At 36.7% G+C, this 15,046-nt stretch overlaps 2 protein-coding genes and 1 long non-coding RNA gene across 3 annotated transcripts; 1 reads left to right on the top strand and 2 right to left on the bottom strand.

Annotated features, from left to right (window-relative positions):
- Nucleotides 1-2,070: 2,070 nt before the first annotated feature.
- LOC113738242 (photosystem I reaction center subunit II, chloroplastic-like) lies at nt 2,071-3,018 on the bottom strand. Its single transcript, XM_072084325.1, has one exon. The coding sequence runs from the start codon at nt 2,789-2,791 to the stop codon at nt 2,174-2,176; it is 618 nt and encodes a 205-aa protein (XP_071940426.1). The 5' UTR covers nt 2,792-3,018; the 3' UTR covers nt 2,071-2,173.
- Nucleotides 3,019-4,624: 1,606 nt separating this feature from the next.
- On the top strand, nt 4,625-13,839 carry LOC113734118 (uncharacterized). Its single transcript, XR_003459226.2, has 5 exons — nt 4,625-5,001; nt 8,775-8,991; nt 9,255-12,273; nt 12,884-13,201; nt 13,284-13,839. It is a non-coding gene; the product is annotated as an uncharacterized lncRNA (long non-coding RNA).
- LOC113738240 (probable linoleate 9S-lipoxygenase 5) lies at nt 9,329-13,643 on the bottom strand. The gene is made up of 9 exons (XM_072084324.1): nt 13,391-13,643; nt 12,876-13,162; nt 12,039-12,279; nt 11,567-11,902; nt 11,332-11,417; nt 11,143-11,250; nt 10,693-10,997; nt 10,351-10,614; nt 9,329-10,261 (listed from the first exon to the last, which is right to left on the bottom strand). Exons 1-9 carry the CDS (start codon nt 13,641-13,643, stop codon nt 9,493-9,495), a joined length of 2,649 nt encoding a protein of 882 aa, XP_071940425.1. The 3' UTR covers nt 9,329-9,492.
- Nucleotides 13,840-15,046: the final 1,207 nt, after the last annotated feature.

The following is a 15,046-nucleotide window of genomic DNA, read 5'->3' as shown; positions in this document are numbered from 1 at the left end:
GCTGAAAACAGAGACAAAATTTCAAGTTTACCAGAATGCAATGGAAGAACTTCTTGGACTCATCGTCATGTCTGAAGGGCTCAAAAGCAGAAATCCAGCAAAAGATTAAAAACATATTTGGCTCTAAGGACGCAAAATACTTGAACCCAACCAATCAAATATGGCAGGCAGAGTAAAGAAGAAAGCGGCTTCCAAGGGTAGATAAAAATATGACCGAAAATAATTAAGAACCTGACATAAGAATCATCTTCCAGGATCAAATTTAGAGTATATAAACGATCAACAAATTTGTAATAAAAACTAATCCAAAAAATCCAAAACAATAGGTACTTGAAAATAGTGTGTGCTGCGAAAACAATACGCATTGGGGAATTGCCCCAAAATCACCCCAATGACCCTATCTTCCCTACTATCAGTATTAGAGCAGTAATTGGACCCAGCTATAAATCAGAAATATGCATGCAAAGAATGAATCCAATGAGCATTTAAGAGCAAAAGAACAACTGGCAAAGCCTCAAACTTGGTATAATTTAAATGCCATAACAAAAGGATAAACATAAACGAATCAAATACCCACAATTTGAAACATTTATAATCTCAATTACTTTATTAACTGAATTGCCTTTAAATTTTTTGCATAATTCGGTTGGTTTTAGATATCATAGAAAATGGAGAAGTTCTTGAACTAATTTATGATGGGGTTGGGACAGCAGATGGAGAAACCAATCACACTGATGGATCTCAATCTACCATCCAACAGCATCATTATGAAAAGACTCAATAACCAAGCCTACAAGCTCACATCAATAACTAATTAAAGGGTGAAATTGGGAGATAAGGGTTAGCTAGTAAAATCACATTGCCACATCACCTACCAGGCACCAGCCGCGCATCCGAACTTAGTCCTAACTCCAACAAATCAAATGTTCACCTGATATTCCATATTTAGCCTCCTAGTCAAGGTGTCCATAGGGGACCATGACTACTGTTCATAAGCCAACTCTCCTTTTTATTCCTTTTAGGATTCATTCTGTTACTCCTCCTACTTCTCTAATTATTTTCTTCGAAATTATTTCTGGTTGGAGTTTTTAAATCAATAATTGTACTTGCGCTTCCTGACCCAAAGAATAAAAAAGAAGAAGAAGAAGAAGGAAAAAAAAAAGAGTATTGTTCTTAGAAGCAATTCCTTATACTTTTGTCTACCACTATTGGATGATCATAACATTGGGATTCCTATTGAATCAGAATATGTGTTGATACATAAGATTGCACTTCCATTTAGACACGAGCCAATGAGGTGGAACTTGATTGATGCACCCATTCTCTTTTGCCTGCTGAGTAACACATGGAAATCTAATCATCGCTAAATACTTTTTAAGTGGTTTATAGGCTTAGGTGCATCGCTCTACCGGCTTGCTGCTGCAAATCAGCAACCAAATTTGGTACTCCACGTAGCAATTGCTAGCTGCTTGCTGAATATGTTGCCACCAAGATGATGTTCTTGGCAATCAATCACTTGGCTCACTAATTTATTAACTTGCTTTGGGGTCATGCGTTTCAGATGTGTACAAATTTGAAGCAATTAATCATTTAATCAACCCTCTTCACTTGTAGAATTCATTGGAAGAACAAGGACCATGATGGCAGCAATGACAAAAGGTGGCCGGGATCAAACAATTGAAGTGCTAATTGTTTTCTTAGTATAAACCACGTACCATTACTGATGATCAAATTCTTCTATGCAGATACCACCTTACCAACACAGCTTCGAGCCTTGTCGAAAAGTAGGAAATTAATGCTCTAATTTTTATAGTCTTGCCAATCACATTTATACGCACACATACATGTATTTTCAGCTAGCATCACGAATGTATGATATGAAAATGAACGCACTTTTTCGCGGATCTTAGATATGGAGTACTCAGTGATGCACATTTGCGAGAAAACAACAAATCCTTGCCTTCCTCCCACAATCTTTTTTTCTTTTCTTGGTAAATATTGAAGAGTATAATACGAATGGACCAAGACAGTAATAGTATCCGATCACATACAAAGTAACAAGATCCAGGCTGTGTCTGAAATGTAGCTTCTCAAAAAGAAATACAATTACATCAAGCAACACTAAATAATCACAATATCACATATTACATAAATGACGATTAGGTACGACACCTTACAACTCATACACTTGCTTCCCAGTGAATTTTACCTCAATTGGGCTAATGTTCTTCCCGATTGATCTGAGGTTCACCCCAACTCCTTGACGTCCGGGGTTCACCTTCTCTGGGTAGACACCATCTTTCGGGTGCAAATATTGCACCTCACCATTAGGGAAAACCCTGTAAAACTGGTAGCTAATCTTGTACTTGGACCTAAGTCTAGTGCCAAGAGCTAAGCATTGCTCTTTCCTAGCCAATTTGAGCAAGTTTGGACCTTGTCTCATTATGGCTGCACCACCAGTAGGCATCTCAAAAATCTGTTCTTTCGGGGAATCCCATGTGATAACATAGAATTCCTCGACTTGGGCCTTCCTCAATAGCCCTCCTGTGCTGCCTGCAAAGATTGGTGATGGGGTGTTTGGGTCCAATTGTGGTGGGGTGAATCCCGCTGGTGCCGCTTTTGTGGACGCTTCCTCTGCCATGGCCCTGATGGTCCTTGTTGCCATGTTGGTCTTGATTGGCTTAGGACTTGCAAATGCAACCAGGGATGATTGCTTCCATGGCACAGTAACTCGGTCACTTGGGGAGGAAAGAGTTGGGGTGAAGAGGGAGGCTTGAGTTGCCATGGCCATGGTTGGATTGAAGAGAGAAATGATGAAGAATTGAGATGGTGTCTGTAGTATTCGAGTTTCGCGAGATTTGTTGATGAAAGAAAGGTTCTTTCCTTGTGTGCAAGCCAGCCGAGTGTGATATTGGATGGGTGGTGGAAATGTGGATATTGGATAAGGTAGGTTCTGCTATAGACCAATTAGAATGTGTGATTTTGATACGCAGTCTTTGCTTGACTTCACTTTGTTGCCAAGTGTACTCCTGCAGATAGATGGCAGTATCTAAAGCCAAGATACTATGCTTATTAACAGATGAGGTACACATGCAAATTTGCAGCATCATCATCCGGTTGCTATACTTTTGGCATTCAAGAAGCACAGCCAGCTAAATGAGTTCCAAATTACTTTGAAAATGAGAATGGAAGATGGGTAGGATCATTGCCCAAAATTAAACACTCAAATGACATGCCTCTTTTGTTTGTCCGTGTGAATGTGTTTATACAGAATTGATTTGCGATAAAAGAACCTGCAAAGGCAAAGTATTCAGAACACTCAGCAGTGGTAATGTTCCGAGGGTGTTTTAAAAACAATCAGTTACAGTTTGACAGTTGAATAAGTGGGAGAATCAGAATCCACGGCCGTCTTGGAATTAAGCTCCAACCAATATAATCCGCTTGTGTAACGAATTTCGAATTGTTCAAGTTTAGCCATTCCTTTTCTGCCTTGTGAATTAAAAATTCTATCTTCATTTTTTCTTTTTTCTTTTTTTTCCTTAGTTTCCTTCTTTGAGTCTAACAAAAAAACAAAAAAAAAAAAAAAGGAAATTACTACCAATTTGATCTAAACTCTGTAATCCACTTATAAAGGAAATTTTGGAAATGGCTACTGAAATTCTTGCAATGCCATGCACCTTGTTCCAAATAAGGTAAGGGCTAAGTAGACCCAAACCCTAAAACATAAGGTCAATTTGTGCAATCTTCATGACTTTACATTGTCTAAACCCAACCGTTACAACGAATAAGCAATGGAAGGCCCATTACGGCACGCTGAAATGGTGACACGTTGTCGTTTTGGTAACTTTGGAAATTGGAAGCTAATGAAAGCGTGGAACAAAGTTAAGCCACCCTTTGTCCGCAGAAAGCAAGGCATTGCAGTTGCTAGAGAAAAGTAGTCCCCCCCCCCCCCCCCCCCCCCCCCAAAAAAAATAAATTCCAACATCAAGCAAATTTCAGGCTTCGGATTTCAACCGTGAGGGACATCCTGTAACATGGTAAGTACAATTTTCTTGTGTAGATACCAAAATTTTACCATTTTATTTTTCTTCATTTTATTCTTATTTTTATTTATTTTAGTTAAATTTTATTTATTTTAATTTGTTTTGTTTCATTTCTATTTCTTGCAAAAAATCATTTTAGAAAAATCGGCAAAAGAAAAGAAAGAAAAGAAAAGCAGAAAAGAAAAAAAAACAAAAATCAAATTCAGTTTTGCAAAAAAAAAAAGGAAAAATTATTAGCCACGCGCGCATGCATAGCACACATTGGTTTCTTCTCAAGCAGTACATGGCCATAGACGAGGCCATAGTACACTAACTGCAGCTGCATTTTTTCATCCAATTTCCACCCATTTTTTTTGCAATTTTTCTTTCCCTTCAAGCCTCTCAGTACAATGCCAACTCATCTTAACTGAAAACATCAAGAATCTTCTGGAATCAAGCCATCCAATGGCTTTAAAGTTGCCAAGAAACCCAACTCTAATCTCCACCTTTGCTTCTAGGTTTTGTGTGAGGGGGCGTTTTGATCCTATAAATGAGATAAAATGCAACCATTAGGGTAGGAAAAAAAAAGAAAAAAATAGTGAGAGGCGGCGGAAGAAAGAAAAACAGATAAAAAAGGAGCGAAAACAGAGAAAAAGGAGGAGGAAAAAGTGCAGAAAAATTTTGTAAGAACTTGAGTCAGGTTGAACGGGCAGTCCTATTCAGAGGCCATTTTCATCTTTTTCTTGACTTTTTTGGATTGATTCGTGATTTCTGGATACTCTATGGACATATTAGAGGAGTTTTCATGCTGAAAGTTTCCTGAAAAAACACCTGCAAGCCTCTCGAATTAAGCTCCCAACTCATTAGCTCGCCAGTTCTTGAAGTTTTTTGTAGCAAAAGTGTGGGTTGGTTGATCCAGGTTGGAACGCGTATTTTTGTTGAATTCTTCCCATTTATTCGGTGCTGCGAAATATTAGAGGTAACATCACTCATCCTTTCTCGTTCGTTTCACTCAAATTTGTTCCGGATGAGTTAGAATCTCGCTGCACCTTTTCTTGCTTTCTTCTTTGATATGTTTTTCTCTTTTTTTCTCTTCTTTTTCATGAACCCCTTAGCTTAGATCTGTTATAGCCTCATGTTAAATGTGGTAAAGTTGAGTTCTGGGTTGCATGATTTTGTTTTTGGTCCAAATTTTGATGATTTTGTTTTTGGTCCAAATTTTGATGATTTTTGGTGGTATCATGTAGTGGCGGAGCCGAAAAAAATTTTCAGCGGAGACAAAAGCAACTCTAAAATTTTTTACCTATTCTTTTTTTAGTTTTTTAAGGAAAAAAATATTCACCAACAAGTATAAATGATGCATATATTTCACAAAAAACATCAAAAGACAAACTCAAAATTATTAATGTAATAATAATTTTATTTCAAAAGTAAACTAAACCATTTACAATTGCTCATGACGAGTTTTCATATTTTAATAACGGTTTACAACCTTTTCATTTTGAATTTCACGAAATATATTTTTCTCAGTATAAATAACTAAACAATTATTCATTCAAGTGTCTCCTATTCTATTTTGTAACCGATTTTTCACTATATTCATCATTGAAAAAACCCTTTCTACGGTCGCTGTAATAGCAGATAAAATAAAAAATAACTTTAAAAGCATATAAACCAATAAATACACAAAACTCCAGAGGGCACACTTGAAATTACATCAAATTTTTATAGGTATTATAGAATTTAAGAGGGCAGTGAGGGTCTATAAACCAATAGATACACAAAACTCCAGTAGGCACAGTTGAAATTACATCAAATTTTTATAGGAATCATAGAAATTTAAGGGGCCCAGTGCCCCCAGTGTAAATACGCCACTGGTATCATGCGTGCTGATGAAATAAAGAAAGAATGTAGAAGATGACTTCAAAAGCTGTTTTCGAAGCGTGCATGAAGAACTTTCAAAATTTTTATTTTGACCCCAAACTTTTGGTTAATTTTACTATAGCCCAAAAACTTCTGCAATTGAATCATTTTTCCCCTGTTAAGTTTTAATCATCTTTTGCATGTTTAAATGTGCCTTTTAAGCAAATTATTTCTAGGCTTTGGGGGCATAATCAGGGTTTAATAATTTTTTAGTTGGTTTTTTATTTTGTTCGGTTTTAGTAAATTAAGATGAGAATTGGTTTAGGATTATTTGTTTGGGTTTGGCAAATGGGTTGTTGGCTTATTTTCTGGGTTTTGACTTGGGTTTAGGAGGTTAAAATCCAACATTTTTTGTTGGGTTTTTTCTTGGTCAAAAGATAGCAGGCCCGCATTTGTTTCTTGGATTTTGGATTGGGCCAGGGTAGTTCTGGTCCAAGTGCTAATAAAAATGATGGCCCAAGGCCATTTTCTGGTCAAACCAGGATACATTAATTGCATTTCAACCCCTAGACTTTTGAGTAGTTTTATTGTGGCTCTAATAACTTTATATTTATTTCAATTAGGTCCCTAATGTAATTATATTTTGGTCCAAAAACTTTATTTGTCTTTAATTTTAATCCCTAATATTTGTAATAATTATAATTTAACCCTAAAAACTTTCTTAATTTTTACAATTAGGTCTCTAACAGTTTTGATTTCTTAAATATAAGTTACTTGTCTTCTTTAATTGTTAATTATACTTCATTTAAGTGCTTTAATTGGTAGATTTCATGATTATTTCTATTTCTTTATAATTAAATTGGTGTCTTGATTATTTTGTTGATTTTAAAGCATAAATAGGACAAATTTCACCTTATTTAACCAAAACTTTAAGGAAGGTAATCTTTTTTATTATTTTAAATTATTTTATGTGCTACAATGTGTTTTTTATGTGTAATTGCATGTTTTGAATGATTTTCTTTTAATTATTCATTTTAAATTTCATTTATTTTATTTAATTTTGATGATTATTTGAGAGGCATTTAAATGTCAAATTGTAATAGATATATGCTCAAGACATGTATTTAGTTAGGCTATGTAATAGATAGGATTTAATTTTGCCAAAAATGTATTTAGTTAGATAAATGTAATAGCTAGACTTTTATTTGCGTTTATTTGCTTGTATGCTTGTATACTTGCGTGTTTACGTGTTTACTCACTTTTTTAGGGTTTTTGCATCTAGATATTATGTTTATGTGTTATGTGTTCTATGTGTTTTACGTGTTTACTTGTTTTAATTATGTTTTATATGATTTATTTAGTTATAATAAATGCATGACGTCACAACACTAGTCCAACACTAGTTGTGACCTTTCTCCCTGACTTCTCACTAGTCCAACGCTAGTGAAGAGTTGTAAAAATGGGTTAATCTAATGTTAGACCCTTTAAACCGTTTTCATGCTAGATTCACATTTTGTGTGACATTTATCGCATTTCATACATATTCTTCATTTTTAGGATATTTTCTTGTCCCTTTGTGCGCCAAACATGACATTTAGACTTGCATTTCATTTAAAAAAAAATTAGATGTAGGCTAGTCCATTCACTTGATTGGGTTAGAGACTCATTTTTCAAATATGGGAAATGAATGAATGTGGTTTGTTAGTTTTAACACGCTCTCATCCTCTCTATAAAAAGGAAAATTGAAATCACAAATCTTAGTCTCCCGTACCCGTTATATTGTATTCCTCTCCTTTAAATCACGTATATTTATATATTATAATTTTTCTTTTCTTCAAGTCTCATATTTTGTATATTCGTGACATCTTTTAAGAATCATTTTGGGTATCACAATTAACGTGATTCGCACCAATTAAATTTTGAAGAGATATTTCGACCTTCTCGATATTCTTTAAATCTAGATTTGCATTCATGTTGAAACATCCAAATGTGATAAGTTTTATAGATTAGATTAAGAAAATTTTCGACTAAATCTTTCAACTAGTTTTGGTTAGATTGAAAGGGTGCCTTAGATTTGATTCTATCAAATCTTTGCCTTCTCTTTTTTCAACCGTGACTTCCGAACTCTTTTCTTTTGTTTTCAAAAATTTGGAGTCATCTAAAAAGGGTTTTATCTTTTTTTTTTTTATCAAAAATACATTTTTAGGTGATTTGGTACACCTAAACTCGATACCAAGTGGCGACTCCTATTTTTTCTAAAAACCCCTTTTAAACTATTATTTTGGACCAAAACCGTCGTACTTTTTAAGTCCCATTTTAGGCCCCTTTTCTTTTGTTTATTCTCTAAAATAAAAAACTCATTTTTCGCTCATCATTTTCAAATAAATTCAAATTTTCTCAATAACCTATAAATTTATTTTATTTTCAAAAAATTGGGCGCGAAATCTTGTCTGTGACAAATGTGTCTATACTTACTAGTATAAATTTGTGAGGCCTTCAGTTATATAATGCTATTCTGTTGTTCTCTAGTTTAGGATGCTCATTAGTTTCAAAGCATTTAAGGGATTTTCTCTATTACAGTTGGAATGAAATATGTGACAGATTCATATTAGTAAAGAGCCTGGCAAGAATTCACTGTTCTTGTTTTTTCTTGCTTAAAAAAAAAGTAGTACAAAACTTACGTAGTCTGAGCCATGTCTTAGACTTTATTCATGATTTGATGCGTCGTGTACTCTTTGCTTTGAATGTTTTGGTGAATGAATCTGTCCCCAAATTGCGTATGTACTGAAGCATGGATTACGAACTCTCTTGCATGAATTGCTTCATAAAATTCCTTTAAGCATTACAGAGAAAAAGTACTCATAAATCGTGGTCTGTTTTCATTGGAAGTGTACTAGGAAAGGTTTGATCATTTTGCATATACATCGAAGGTGAAGTTTCTTGAACTTAAAAAAGAAAGGGTGAAGTTTTGGAAGTGATGAGATTGGATCAACCATAATTCGCGGAAAGCAGGAGGACTCCTGGCAATCGGGTGGCATTAGTACTAATTCATCACAACAAATTTGTGGAGTTGACCCAATTTGGTCATTTCGAATTCTTATGGCAGGTATTTAGAATGTAGTCTCCATCAATTTCAACATTTTGTCTAAAAGGTTATGGAATACATAAACTTGCAAAATGCCACGGTACAAGTGTGAAGCTGCCATGATAAGAGACAAAGGTATTGGTCTATTAGAGACGGATCCCTACCAATTAATGGTGCTTTCATTTGTTTTCCTCAAATTCTGGTTGCTGACATAATTTAATCACACAAAATTGTGCTTGGTATCATAGTCCGGATAAAAGGTAACGCCGATTTTCTACAAACAGGTAAATAACGATTTTATACAGCAAAGGATACAAGAGATCACAATGGAAAAGAAACACAAACAGGTAAACAACGATTTTCTACAGTAATTGATACAAGGTAACAAGAAGAAGAACAAGTGACAAAACTCTGCATAAAACTGGGAGATTTAAAAGTTGGCAAGCCAAAAATATTTTTTGGAGTATGTATAGCTTCCTGATATCTACACGATTCAAATTCCAGGTACGGTCCTTTTGCGCTTCAGATTGAGATACTGTTGGGAATTCCCTTGCCTGTAAGTCCTCCAACCTTGCTATAATCAGAGCTGTTAGGAATTAGCAAGGTATAAGGCATCTTTACAGGGCCGGTCCGGTTCTTATATTTCTTGTCAGTGTTCCTTGCAAGTATATGGTTCTCAATTTCTACCAGTTTGGCACCAAATCTAGTAAATGCATCTCGTGGTATGGTATCTGAAGTCCATTCGGGGTTGTCTCTCTGACCAAGGTAAATCTCATCTGAAGAATGTCGTGACAGTATCTCTATTAATGACACGCCGAGGAGGGTCTGGAACTGAGCTGTAATGGTTTTGAGGAATGCCAGGTCAGGGTTTGACGCGAGCTCAGCGTATTCAGGAGTGCCTGGCTCGGGCATGAATCGGCGGCTCACAGTTGGACGATTAGGAAGGTAGCCAGCATAAGGATATTGCCCAAAATTTACTGCAGCATGAAGAGCAGAAGCTATCCAAATGATGATAGTACATGCTTGAACAAGTTCATCTCTTGTCTGCATTTGAGGCCACCATGGCTCATCTTTCAAGTCACCGTGTCCAACATTGCGTAACTCTGTCCACCATGACTGGAGTTCAGAATCACCTTGTACCATGCCATCATTATGATAATAGAATGAGCAGTACTCCCTGACCCATTCTTCAATTGCTGACCAAATTTCGAGCCCATCAACAGCAAAAGGATAATCTTCTATTAGGAGCTTGAGGCCATGGGGCTTAGTTGAGTCTGGAACTGCGATTCCTCTGCAGAGAGGAAACACAAGTTATTAATGAGAAAAATCAATACTAGTGTGGTTCGTACTGATTTTACAGTAAAAGCCATTTCATCTAACCTTTTAAGAAGATCAGCAGGGAGTGCTTGCTCTGGGAAAACCCAATTCTTATAAACAGCAGAAGACATCTCCAGCGCAAATTTTGATGGGAAGACTGTCATCTCTAGTACCCCACCTGCATTGATGAGGGTATGCCTTGCCAAGGCATTTATGTTCATTGTATCCCTGAAATGGGGTTGCAGAAGCTTGTACATTGGATGCAGCGCACTTAAATGCCTGTTGGTTGCAATTATAAATGGCTCTATCACTGCATGAGTGTACAACCTGCAGCAAATTGAACTACACTAGTTAAGATTCTAAATTTATACAGCACTGAATATTCTGCTTTGACAGTAAACGCACCAGTGACTTATGAGTTGATGGTAGCCAGAATCATTTACAGCCACATAAGCCTTTGCGAGCTGCCAAACTGAGCCTTCAGTGCCATGTTCAGCTGGTGTGAATACTTCACTCTGGGCACCATGTTTGTCTCCTTGTGGATGTGGTAAGCTCAACTCAATTGCTAGTGGCTTCAGTGTACCATCATCTTGGAGTAAGAGGATGGTGCGGCTGGCATAGGTTTTTGTGGTGGTTGTGTTAATCCTTTTAAGGTATGGCATCAATGCATCATGATGGTCTAATATGAATAGTTTGCTTTGCCTCAGTGCCTGAATTTGCAGGTATAAAGATGTCAAATCAACTTCAAGTTAAGCGTGAATAAACACAAGGGAAATGAACCGAGGCATGGAGCATGCAACTTTCTTCTTCTGTCTAGCTACTACATTGACAAGATTAAAAGGACCAATAGCGTACATCATCTACAGTTTGCCCATTCATGTTTTTCTCAATGTGCTCCCTTCCGATTGTGCTGGTCTGATTGCCGTACACTATGGGGTCTAACTTGCTAGTAGGTGGAAATTCCTGATAGAGAAAGAATCAGGCAACATTTTGATCTGAAACTCATTAAGCATGAAACAGGTAGTCTAAGGAAGGTTAATTTACCTGTAGACTCCGGATAATTACAGGATTTACTCCAGCTAGCATTTCGCGGCCAAATTCTTCATCTGTTCTCCAGGCAGTTTTATCCTCTGCAAGAATGCAAATACCCATGTAGGTCAGGCTATCAGAATACATGAAACTTATATGAATTATCTGTATGAATCTAATTCTATAAAAGAAGAATTAAGGCTCTAGATTGGGAAACCCAAACTAGCTGTCAGAAGTGGTCTTGAAGTACCTTTGATTACACTAGGAACTGGGAATTTCATCATTCCCTCACCATCGGAACGGACAAGTTCTTTGAGCAGCTCCCATGAGATGCAGTGCTTGAGCTTATCCATAGCACGAGAAGGTAGCTTAATTCCTCCTTCATACAGGTCCAATACATCTTGAAAGCTGTCAAACTCGTTGAAAGTTTTGTCAAACACAGATGCAACCTCTGGGAGCAGCACCTGACCCACAGATTTAACAGCATAGGCAATGAAATCTGCAAATTTCACGTGACTGAACTTTTCATCTCTTGGAACGTAAATGCTTAAATCTAGAAGCCGCAATCTGCTTTCTGTTGTGGGATCTGTAAGGCCAATGGAAAACAAGTTGATCAGAATACTTTCTTGTCAAAACTACTTTGTCCAAATTAAAGTTCTGGAAGTCTATTGGCTGAAAGCCGTAATATCATTGAGCACTGCATATATGTTTATGATGCTGACCTTTTTTAGTTGGTGCACGACCTGTTCTTCCTCTGCGGGGATATGGATACTGCTTAGATCCACCAAGAACCGGACGTTCATGTTCCGGTCCCCCATTAGGGTTTCCCAAATCGTTATAGTATGCATAATCATAAACTCTATCCCATTCTTTAAGCATTCCCGTTCCATTTCCTCGAAGATTATCAAGCTCTTCTTCTCTGTAGGGCCGCAGTGCCTCTGGTGTATTACTTGGCAGGTATGTCTGGAAATAGGAATGTGGATCTGCTAGTTAGTTTTGCTTATTGTTTTCCATCAATTTTAGTAATTCCATGAATTGTCAATGATTTTTTCCGTCTCATTTCTGTGATATGGCTAGAACGTCCTTTTATCCTACCCAGAACCAGTAAATTTAGCAAATGTCTACTATGGGCTTGGCTGTGCTGTCAACTGTCAAGAATAATGACATTCAGCAGGTGTTGCTTCCAATTTCCCAATGAATTATATTAAGGAGACTTATCTTGGCCCGATAGGATAAAAAGATGCTTGTGAGTCTGCCACCAAAAAGCTAAACATGATAATTAAATTGTCAATTATTAAGGTTTGAAAAATTGGTTACTACTCACAACATCCACTCCTTTATATCAAACCCTGTTGGCTATTTGTCTCATCCCTAGCTATCATAGCAATAAATGAAAGATGACAGCTAAGTATGTGCTGTAGCTATTAAGTAATGATCAGTTTTAGGACAATCTAGTGATGCTTATCCTTATGAAACTCACATATAAAAGCAGTTAATTACTCTATGAAACTAACAAATCTATTATTGTTTTTGCTGCTTTGCATGTTTGGCTAAATTACCTTGTTAGCAAAGAAGACACGATTGTATTTGTAACGATGTTGAGGATAGACCCAAGAATTGCAGACAAAGTGGAGTTGACCATGTCCAGGAACATCATCCAGGGTGACTGTCTTGAGGTAGAACTGACTATGGTGGTGGTTTCTAACTATAAGAGCACCAGGAGCTCCCATGGATTCATCCCACTCAAAATTGACGTCAAATTTAACATCTGTAGCTGATACTGATGTGAGTGTTGCGTTCCACTTCTCCAAGATTGCTGCTTTTCCAAGCTTTCCTCTCCCGTTTTCTGCAACAGTAAATAATAACAATAATGGTTGCTGCAGTTGTAAGTTATCCGCCACTTATTGCAGTAAATCAGAATGTCTTGGTTCACTTCATGCATAATCTGCAGTTGTATTTTGCTGCAGAACAAACGGAGAAAGGACAAAAGGGATTCTTTTTTCTTCATACAACTGAAGAACCAAGCCAATTAGGAGACTCGTTAGTGACAGAAAAATTACAGAATCAAGATTACCTGGATCAATCTGATCAGCACTGACGAGCTGAATGGAGACGCCTCTGTGGAAGAGCTCATGCAGTCTATCAAGTATAGAGGCACCAACATCTTTCACGTCCAAAATGTTCTTCTTCATCAAAACGACAGTCCCTTTGATCTTTGGGCGCTCTCCATTCTCAATTTCTATGGGTTTGTCTCGATTCTTTCCACAAACCGTCTCCAGCAATTTCCCCAACATATCAGTAGAAGAACATGGTGGGAAAATCCCCATTGCAAGAAACTAGAAAGGTTCTCAGGACAGAGAAATACAAAATCCAAGAAAGTGTTTGAAGTGAGATGAAATGAAGGAATACATAAAGCTTTATATAGAAGATGGCTTCACCTGGTAAGAATAGTACTAGCAATTTTAACAGCAATATTCTATGTAATTATTGACTTGAGAGTGGACCTGAAATTTTTAAGACCAACTAAGCATGTGGTTTGAATGTTCAACGTTTTGGGAGGGATGGATATTAATGAAGACTACGATGCAGGTGGTGGTGGGGTTAAATCATACAAATGAATGGGGTATACAACAAGAAGGAAGTTTCAAAGTAACAATATGCATTTATTCTTTCTGTCACTTTATCAATTGGAAGGACCTGATTCCAACTTGGCCATCTTATCTGGCATAAAGGGTGAACATAACTTTGATGTTGATTACTATTGTAATATACATGGCATGCATGTCAGTTTACCCATGTTTCCTCTGATTGAGTTGTTGGTTGGGCAAAAAAGGATTCAGGTCTCCCATTTTTGTCTGTAAGTACCTACCAGTTACCACTTTACCACATGGGCTGTGCTTGTACAGTTACAGCACTTGTAGCTTATTACTGTTTCAGATCCCTCCTTATCTTGACTCCAAGAAAGAAAAGTATTGCTGTATAGTAGTATATACTACCAAAGAGAAGTACAAGTAATACGGATGAGGGTAGTCAACCCTTTTCGGTCGGGAATTATCTGTATTTCTTAGGGTTGATGATCATCTCACTGGGCTTAATCGAGTAAATTACGTAAGATTAAGAGTCGGTTGGAATGATCAAAATCGATCAGTTCCGCGAAGCCCAGATGAAGCATTTTAGCGAGGAAAGAGTTTAGTGGGTGACTGACGCGGAATAGTAAAATCAAGGCCATCGAGACCTGCTGGGCTGTGCTTATTTGTAGGGGTGGGCAAAATTATCCGCTAACCCAAAAATCCGTCATATCCGATTCGATCCGATCCGAAAATTAGGGTATCCGATTTTTATTATTTGATCGGGTCAAAAGAGGGTCGGGTATCCGCTAAGATGCGGGGCGGGTTAGGGTCACATAATTAAAAATCCGCGGGTACCCGATCCGCCCCGTATATATATATATTTTTTATTTTTATTTTTATACACACACTATAAAATAATAAGTTAGAACTAAATAAGTAATTTTATTGAACAAATTGCATTACAAATATGAGAGACTATAGTTTATTTATAAGATTCATTTGTAAAGGTCATGATCTTATATTTTATAGAAAAAAGTTTAATTAATGTGGAACATATATATTAAAAACTGTGCTACTTATTTCAAACTTTTATTGATTTTGAATTCTTTTAATTTTTTTCCTTTATCTTATATTCTCTTCATATGCTTGTTTCTTGGTGG

This window comes from Coffea arabica, chromosome 3e, assembly GCF_036785885.1.
Source record: "Coffea arabica cultivar ET-39 chromosome 3e, Coffea Arabica ET-39 HiFi, whole genome shotgun sequence".
In the NCBI taxonomy this organism is placed as follows: Eukaryota; Viridiplantae; Streptophyta; class Magnoliopsida; order Gentianales; family Rubiaceae; genus Coffea; species Coffea arabica.
Note: the sequence above shows the minus strand (reverse complement) of the source record. Positions and strands in the feature narration are given on the sequence as shown.

Bases quoted from the DNA above. Each gene is read 5' to 3' on its own strand.
- LOC113738242 (XM_072084325.1), bottom strand. From the start codon at position 2,791: ATGGCCATGGCAACTCAAGCCTCCCTCTTCACCCCAACTCTTTCCTCC.
- LOC113738240 (XM_072084324.1), bottom strand. From the start codon at position 13,643: ATGGGGATTTTCCCACCATGTTCTTCTACTGATATGTTGGGGAAATTG. The intron at 13,163-13,390 runs GTAATCTTGATT...TTACTGTTGCAG, and splicing joins TGCTGATCAGATTGATCCAG to AAAACGGGAGAGGAAAGCTT. The intron at 10,998-11,142 runs GTACGCTATTGG...CTGCAAATTCAG, and splicing joins ATGGGCAAACTGTAGATGAT to GCACTGAGGCAAAGCAAACT.